The following is a 9882-nucleotide window of genomic DNA, read 5'->3' as shown; positions in this document are numbered from 1 at the left end:
CCTTTTTTTTTTTTTTTTTTATCGAAACACTGACCTGATTAATTCTGGTCACTGGCTTGCTTAAACAGTCACATTTAGTCCATTCTGTAGATGTAAATTCTACACCCACTTACCCTGTCATCTCTTTGTCTCAGGAGTACTTAGACTATATAGTTTCTCTGGATAACACCAGCATCTTTCTCTTACCTCTCCAACTATATTCCACCCTTTATCTCTTTGAAAGGAGCTTCTGATCCCTTCTGCCTGTTCATTCTATTTCCAATGTGGCCTCATCCCCGCCCTATCATCTCTCTCTTTCTCTATGCTCTTCAACCAGCACTGAATACACCCAGCTATTTAATTGTAGCTGGGAAATCTGGTTATATACTTAGAAACATTCTTTGTCTATCGGTTTTCTTCTTTTATCCTTTTCTTTTCTTCTTTTTGACATTTATTTTATTTTATTTTATTTTATTTTTACAACTAGTTTATTGTCTTTTTGACATTTTTATATACTTTTATTTACTATTATTCGCCTTCTGTCCTCACTCTTTTCTCTTTACTATTTCATTTTCCCTCTCAGTTTGCGTGTTTGTTGGATTTGTCTGTGCTTTTGTGTGCCTCTGTTCCTGTGTATTTTTCTGTCTGTTTTCTTCTCCAGGGCTACCTGAAAAAACAAGCCAAAGTACACATGGTGGAGGTCCCAAATATCACTATGAGTAGGAAAATAAAATAACCAAGGTCTCACAAGAGAGACCAAGAGATACTATTCAAAGAACACTTTCTGAAAGGATAGGCCCTGGACAGTCAAAGACTCTTCTTGTGTACAGCAGAGCTCACAGGTGCAGAGAGCATAACAAATCTTTAAAACTAACAAGAGATAGAAAGCTAACCAAAATGACGAAACGAAAGAGCTCTCCTCCAAAGAAATTCCAGGAAGAATTGACAGATAATGAACTGCTCAAAACAGATATAAGCTGCATAACTGAACAAGATTTTAGAACAATAATCAAAAAATTAATCGCTGGGCTTGAAAAAAGCATAGAGGACATCAAAGAAATTATGGCTACAAACAACATGGAGCATAAAAATAGGCATGATTAATTTAAAAATGAGATACATAATAAACTGGAGGCATCCAGTGCACGGATTGAATAGGCAGAAAGGAGAATAATTGTTTTAGAAGACAGTTATAGAAAAAGAAGAAACTGAGACAAAAAAGACAAACTTAATCCAGGAACATGAAAGAAGAGTTCGAGAGCTCTGCGATACAGTCAAATTCAACAATATCCGTATCATAGGAATCCCATTATAGGAAGAGAGAGGGCAAGGTGCTGAAAGAGTCCTGTAATAAATTATAGCAGAGAAATTCCCCAAACATGGGAAGGAAATAAATGTTGAAATACAAGAGGCACAGAGAACTCCCCTCAGACGTAATTTGACTCGATCTTCTGCACAACATATCATTCTGAAAATGGCAAAATATAAGGACAAAGAGAGAATTCTGAAAGTAGCTAGGGAGAAAAGGGCCCTAACATACAAAGAGAAACCTATCAGAGTGGTGACAAACCTATCTACTGAAACTCGGCAGGCCAGAAGGGAATGGTAGGAGATCTTCAATGTGATGAACAGAAAAAATATGCAGCCAAGAATCCTCTATCCAGAAAGGCTGTCATTCAAAATAGAAGGAGAGATAAAAGTCTTCCAAATAAACAAAAATTGAAAGAATTTGTCACCACTAAGCCAGCCCTACAAGAAATCCTGAGGGGGACTCTCTGAGGGAAGTGTTGAAAGGAACAAAGATAACAAGTACACCACCACAAGCATGAACCCCACAAAGGACACAACAACTCTAAACCCACATATCTCAATAATAACACTGAATGTAAATGGGCTGAATGCTCCAATCAAAAGACATAGGGTATCAGAGTGGATAAAAAAACAAAATCCATCTATATGCTGTCTAGAAGAAACACATTTTAGACTGGAAGACACCTTCAGATTAAAAGTAAGGGGATGGAGAAATATATATCATGCTACGGGAAATCAAAAGAACGCTGGAATAGCTATACTTATTTCAGACAAACTGGACTTTAAATTAAAGACAATAACAAGAGATGAAGAAGGGCACTACATAATAATTACAGGGTCCATCCATCAGGAAGAACTAACTATCATAAATGTCTATGCACCGAATATGGGAGCACCCAAATATCTAAAACAATCACAAACAGAAACAAGCTTATAGATAAGAATGTGCTAATAGCAGGGGACTTTAATACTCCGCTTACAGCAATGGATAGGTCAAATGAACAGTGTGAGAGCCCGACAGTGACCACAAGAAAGCGTGGTTAGGGACGCGGGGATGTGCCTGCACACGGGGCTCCCTGCCTGGGCAAAGCATGCCTGCAAACAGGATGCTCTGCCAGGAGGCCTGCTCACAATATTCATGTTTAATGGTCCGCTCGCAAACGAGGGAACATGCCCTCCTTAGAACTAAGGAGAAGGCTGGAATTGTGGGCAGGCCTCTTAGTAAACATGGTGTGGTCGCTTCCTCCCTTTGCTCCCCCCTGTCCTTGAAATGTGTTTGGCTTCTTGCCCTTAATTGGTAAAGGAATGCATCTTGTAGATTTCAGTTTGTATCCAGTTACCGGGGTATAAAATAAACCGCAAGAGGGGCTTGCGTAGAATTGTTCCTCCGGCCGGAGTTGTGTCTTTGTCTGTCTTTTGTGTGTGTCTTGTCCTTTGTGTCATTTCGTCCGCAACAAACAGAAAGTCATTAAAGAAACAATGGATTTGAAAGACACATTGGATCAGATGGATCTGACAGATATATTTAGACTCTATATCCTGAGGCCAGGGAATTCACTTTCTTCTCAAGTGCGCATGGCACATTCTCCAAGAGAGATCACATACTGGGACATAAAGCAGCCCTCAATAAATATAAAAGAATAGAGATCATACCATGCACACCTTCAGATCATAATGCTTTGAAACTTGTATTCAATCACAGGAAGAAGTCTGGAAAACTTCCAAAAACATGGAGGTTAAAGAACACCCTACTAAAGAATGAATGGGCCAATCAGGCAAATAGAGAAGAAATTAAAAAATATATGGAAAGAAATGAAAATGAAAATACAACAATTCAAAATCTATGGGATGCACAAAGGCAGTCAAGAGGAAAGTACATTGCACTCCAGGCCTATTTCAAGAAATTAGAAAAAGCGCAAGTGCAAAATCTAACAGCACACCAAAGGAACTAGAGGCAGAGCAACAAGAGCTCCCTAAACCCAGTTGAAAAAGAGAAATAGTTAAAATCAGAGCAGAAATAAACAACATAGAGAAAAAAGAAACAATTGAACAGATCAATGAAACCAAGAGTTGAGTTTTTGAAAAAATAAAAAAAATTGACAAACCTCTAGCCAGGCTTCTCAGAAAGAAAAGAGAGAGCACCCAAATAGACAAAATCATGAATGAAAATGGATTTATTACAACCAACCCCTCAGAAATACATGCAATTATCAGGGAATACTATGAAAAATGTTATGTCAACAAATTGGACAATTTAGAAGAAATGGACAAATTTCTAAACACACACTCACTACCAAAATTCACACGGGAAGAGATAGAAAATTTGGACAGACCCGTAACTAGTGTAGAAATCGAATCAGTGATCAAAAATCTCCCAACAAATAAGACCCTGGACCTGATGGCTTCCCTGGGGAATTAAACCAGACATTTAAAACAAAATTAATTCCAATTCTTCTCAAGCTTTTCCAGAAAAATAGAAATCGAAGGAAAACTCCCGAACTCAATTTATGAAGCCAGCATTTCTCTGATTTCCAAGCCAAACAGAGATCCAGCCAGCTAAAAAAGAGAACTACAGGCCAATATGCTTGATGAATACGAATGCAAAAATCCTCAACAAGATACTTGCAAATCGAATTCCTGGGTTACAGGGCTGGTTAAATATCGGTAAATCAATCAATATTATACATCACATCAACAAAAGAAGAGATAAAAACCATAGGATCCTGTCGATAGATGCAGAAAAAGCATTTGACAAAACACAGCATCCCTTCTTAATAAAGACCCTAGAGAAAGTCGGAAAAGAAGGAACGTACTTAAACATCATAAAAGCAATCTATGAGAAGCCCTCAGCTAACATCATCCTCAATGGGGAAAAACTGAGAGCTTTCCCCCTGAGATCAGGAACACCACAGGGATGTCCACTCACACCACTCTTGTTTAACATAGTAATGGAAGTCCTAGCATCAACCATCAGACAACAAAAGGAAATCAAAGGCATCAATATTGGCAAAGAATAAGTCAAACTTTCACTTTTCACAGACGACATAATACTCTACATAGAAAACCCGACCGACTCCACCAGAAGCCTACTAGAACTGATCCAAGAATTCAGCAAAGTTGCAGGGTACAAAATCTACGTACAGAAATCAGTTGCATTTTTATACACCAACAATGAAGCAACAGAAAGAGAAATCAAGAAACTGATCCCATTCACAATTGCACAAAAAACCATAAAATACCTCGGAATAAACCTAACCAAGGATACAAGAGATCTGTATGATGAAAACTATAGAAAACTTATGAAGGAAATTGAAGAAGACACAAAGAAATGGAAAAACATTCCATGCTCATGGATAGGAAGAATAAATATAGTTAAGATGTCATTACTACCTAAAGCACTCTACACATTCAATGCAATTCCAATCAAAATTGCACCAGCATACTTCTCAAAACTAGAACAAACTATCCAAAAATTTGTATGGAACCACAAAAGACCCCGAATAGCCAAAGTAATACTGAAAAATAAAACCAAAACGGGAGGTATCACCATCCCAGACTTCAGCCTCTACTACAAAGCTGTCATCATCAAGACAGTATGGTATTGGCACAAAAACAGACACATAGACCAATGGAACAGAATTGAGAACTCAGAAGTGGACCCAAAAGTATACAGCCAACTGATCTTTGACAAAGCAGGAAAGAATATCCAATGGAAAAAAGACAGCCTTTTTAACAGATGGTGTTGGGAGAACTGGACAGCAACATGCAGAAGAATGAAACTAGATCATTTTCTCACACCATGCACAAAAATCAACTCAAAATGGATAAAGGACCTGAACGTGAGACAGGAAACTATCAACACCCTAGAGGAGAAAGCAGGAAACAACCTCCTTGACCTCCACCGCAGCAACTTCTTACTTGACACATCCCCAAAAGCAAGGGAATCAAGAGCAAAAATAAACTGTTGGGACCTCATCAAGATGAAAAGCTTCTGCACAGCCAAGGAAACAACCCAGAAAATTAATAGGCAACCAACGGAATGGGAAAAGATAGTTGCAAATGACATATCAGATAAAGGGTTAATATCCAGAATCTATAAGGAACTCACCAAACTACACGCCCGTAAAACAAACAACCCAGTGAAGAAATGGGCAGAAGACATGAACAGACACTTCTCCAAAGAGGACATCCAGATGGCCAACAGACACATGAAACGATGCTCAGCACCCCTCCTAATCAGGGAAATACAAAACATGAGACTCTTAAATATGGAGAACAAGCAGGGTTACTGAACAGGTTATGGGAGGGGTATGGGATAAATGGGTAAGGGATTAAGGAATCTACTCCTGAAATCATTTTTGTACAATGCTAACTAACTTGAATGTAAATTTTTTAAAAAATTAAATTAAAAAAAGAAAAAATAAAAATAATTAAAAGCCTAGGATAGAAAATTTGAGACCATGTGGAGAGAGATCACACCAAAGATAAAAACGCACAACAGCTAACAACCATAAAGGCAAGTGTTTTTGCTTTAACCACTTCTTTATAGCTTGGTATATAGTAGGCACCCAATAAATACACATTCATTATTAGTGACAATGAAATATGGTGCTACCACTAAGGCAGAAATCTATATCTAATAAATCAAGAAATGCATTTACTCTTTGACCATGGCAGTCACACTTCTAGTCATTGTCACTAGACTTATCAATAGAAATATCCAAATAAAGAAGAGAGAGCAAAAGAACAGAAAAAAGAAAAAGAAAAAAAAATCTTCAGGTACTGCTGGATCAATGCCAAAAGTTCTAACATATATGTAGTTGGCATCCTAAAATGAAATGAGAGGGAAAATAGGACAGAAAAATTTTTGGAAGAAATAATTACTGAAAAATTTCACATTAAGTAAAAATCATAACTTTGCAAATTCAGAAAGATCGTTGGACTTCAGAGAGGATAAAAACAAAGAAAGCTATGCCTACATGGATCACAATCAAACTGAAAATTAAGAGAAAGACAAAGGAGGCAGGGAGATGAAATGCAAGTGTCTCTAAGTTAATCAAGACTCACATGTTTTCTTCTAATTGCTAAGTATATTCATTTGTGTACCCTTAGCAGAATTAAATATCATCATTCACAACGCTGAAATTTGAAACTTATGAAAACTTCAACATGATCCTTTTCATGAGGAACACAACCTTGTAAATTATTCGTACATATTAATTATAAATCTTTATATTCCTGTTGAAAATGAGCTAACATTTATTAAAATAGGCCTATAATAAGGCTCGATTAGGTAGAAAAATCTTTCCTATCAGAGAAAGTGAGAACGGGATCAGGAGGAAGGGGGAGGGGAGATGGGAAATGGTTTTAGAGAGCCAGCCCATTTGGGAAGAAGGTGAGACTGGTAGAGACTAACTCTGTCCCTGGAGTCCTGGTATAAATGCTACCCTCCAGGGTTTCACAAAAGAGTATAAACAGCCCAACTCCTGACCCACAAGCCAAGTTTTATTATGGATCTCATGTCCTCTGTTCCTGGGGACTGCGCCTAAGGCTGGTTAGGTTCCCAGATCAAGGTAAGGACTGGGCTGGTGTTCTGTCCCCAACAGGCCAGAGGTGAAGGGACTCTTGGAGGCTATGGATACTTGTGGACAAAGTGCTGAAGACCAGAGGCACAAATCTGATTGGTTCTAGCAGATGTGGAAAATGAGGTCTGGGAGGGGAGCTGAGAATGTATGGGCCAGATGGAAGTTCCTGAAGGGTGGCAAATCAGGAGAAGTAATTCAGTCAACGGCAGGTGCCCTCATAGTTCGACTAGAGATGAGAAAACACATGGAGGAGGGCACTCGTGGGGATGAGCACTGGGTGTTATGTGGAAACTAATTTGACAATAAACTATTTGTAAAAAAAAAAAAAAAAGAGATGAGAAAACAGAAACACATTTACTTAAACTACGGACACCTCCTGGAAAACCATGAAAGGAGCCTTGAAAATGGCAGCAAACTGGTGACCTGCCCTAAGCCAGATGTTGGAGGGAATTTTTGGAAAGGGGCCATGGCATCTCGGCGGGTGTGAAAACTAGGAGGCAATTTTCCTCCCCAGAAAGAAAAATCGCAGTGGAAAGAATAATGTTCATGAGCATAAGATTTATCTTAGCCCTTGAGCTAGATATTTTAAGATATCTCTTCATTTAATTTATTCAGAAACCCGAGAAAGAGAGTATTTTATTATTGGCTGCCTTTCTTCTTCATTCGGGTGAATGTGGGATTAGACATGGCTATCTTCTCAGGAGGTGCCCTCTGAGCCCATTACACCTAAAACATTTTATTGGTCCCATCTGCTTACCTATCTGCCACAGCCTCAAGCTATACGCCCAGTTAGGATTCACACACAGGGCCTGATGCCTGAAAAACAGCCCATACTCCAAATAAGCCTGCTGCACGATTAAGCTAATGAATGAAGGAAAGTATACTAGGAAGCAAGTGGTAAAATTTCATGTTAGTTTCTATCAGAAAAATCTTACAAATATCAAGGACTGCAACTCCCCTTCTCCAGAAATAATGCCTTTCTGTTTCCACTTTCAGTCATGTCTAGGCTTAGCTCCCCAAGGTATGAACACGAGACTCACAAGTCCTGTTACCTCTTAAAGTTCTCTTGATCCTCTTCACAATTGAGCAAACTATGCAATGAAGTCAGGGAACTTTCAAACTCATTTCCATCAATTATTGATTGGGAAGTTGAGCAAGTGGTTCATATTCTCTGAGTCCCTCTTTAGGTGTGAAAGGGAGACAATATCCACTCCCTAGAGTGGATGTCTGCTCCCTATATGAAGAGCATACAAAATACACAAGTAACATGCATACTGCAATCCTTGGCTTAAAAGAATGCTTAACAAATATTAGTTTAATTCCTCTGTGACTGCATTATTTTCAAATCCATTATATTTCTGGAACACAACTTACCTTTTAACATCCAGTTTCTCAGTGAATTGCTGTTCCAATAAACCTTCACAGGTCATCATTCTACACTACTAGCTTCAGGACATCTGATGGCTGCATCCTGTGTGAAGGGTGAGGTCTAAGTGGGAAGTTGTGATCAGGCTCTTCACTGTCTGTGCAACCCCTCCCTGCCTCTCAAGCACTCCCTATGCACCTGTCACCCTAAGCTGGCATTGTTTCATGAACATACTACACATTGATCTATATATTCACCGTTTCTCATGCTGCCTCCCTTCTCTTTTCATTCTTCACCTTATGATAAACTAGTCAATTTCAAGGTCAAGTTCAAATACCATCTTGTTACAGCCTCCCCAGACATGTATAACGATTTTCTCTCCGCATTCATAATCCTCTGTTTGAAAGTGAAATACATACTAATTACCTCCTACTTTGATTAGTTGGAGATAAGTTTATTTGGCTGTCACTCATTGGAACTCAGACTATATTCTTCAGTTTTGCAAATTTCCTATTATTTGCAACTTCTGAGAAAATGGAGGTGACTTTACAAAGAATTTTAATATACTAATTAATATAATTCCCCTTACAAATATACTAAAGGTAATATATATTTTCTCCTGTCAGTGTGAATAGGAAGTGAGGTCCTGAGAGATCTTCCCAGGCATGAATTCCTTAAACCACACTGCTGTTAGCCACATAGTCTTCCATTTGCTGGGCATTCCTGGCCTTGAGGACCAGCACATGTGGATTTCCATCCCTTTCTTCATTTCCTACATCATCACCCTGCTTGGGAACAGCCTGCTCATCTGCATTATTCTCAAAAAGCGCAGCCTCCACGAACCCATGTACCTCTTCCTCTGCATGCTGGCAGGAGCAGACATTGTCCTCTCCACGTGCACAGTACCTCAGGCCTTGGCCATCTTCTGGTTCCATGCCCGGGAGATCTCCCTGGATCGCTGCATCACTCAGCTCTTCTTCATCCATACCACCTTCATCTCTGAGTCAGGCATTTTGCTGGTGATGGCGTTTGACCGCTACATTGCCATATGCTACCCACTGAGATACACCACTATTCTTCCACGTGCACTGATTGGGAAAATTGGTGTGACTATCTCTCTGAGAAGTTATGGTACCATTTTCCCCATAAAGTATTATGGGGAAGTATCTTTTGAAAAGATTGACTTTCTGCCAAAATAATATTATTCCACATACCTACTGTGAACACATTGGCTTGGCCAAATATGCTTGTAATGACATTCGCGTGAACATCTGGTATGGATTTTCCATCCTAATGTTAACAGTGGTTTTAGATGTTGTGTTAATTTTTGTTTCCTATGTGCTGATTCTCTGTGCCATCTTCCACATCCCTTCCCGAGATGCTCGCCACAAAGCTCTCAACACATGTGGTTCCCATGTCTGCATCATTGTCCTCTTTTACGGGCCTGGGATCTTCACCACCCTTACTCAGCGGTTTGGACGCCACACTCCACCTCATACCCACATCTTGTTGGCTAACGTCTGCATGCTTGCCCCACCTATGCTGAATCCCATCATATATGGGATCAAGACCAAGCAAATCCAAGAGCAGATGGTTCATGTGTTGTTTACAAAACAGAAATTACTTTGGTTTAAGAACTGA

General features: G+C 39.2%; 1 protein-coding gene across 1 annotated transcript; it reads left to right on the top strand.

Annotated features, from left to right (window-relative positions):
• Positions 1–8906: 8906 nt before the first annotated feature.
• Positions 8907–9882, top strand: LOC120245139 (olfactory receptor 52B4-like). Its single transcript, XM_039252056.1, is given in 2 exon segments — positions 8907–9398; positions 9400–9882. Coding segments are annotated over 2 exon segments (975 nt in total).

This window comes from Hyaena hyaena, unplaced genomic scaffold (genome assembly GCF_003009895.1).
Source record: "Hyaena hyaena isolate Hyena2069 unplaced genomic scaffold, ASM300989v1 scaffold_406, whole genome shotgun sequence".
NCBI lineage: Eukaryota > Metazoa > Chordata > Mammalia > Carnivora > Hyaenidae > Hyaena > Hyaena hyaena.
This window is presented reverse-complemented; position numbering and strand designations above follow the sequence as displayed.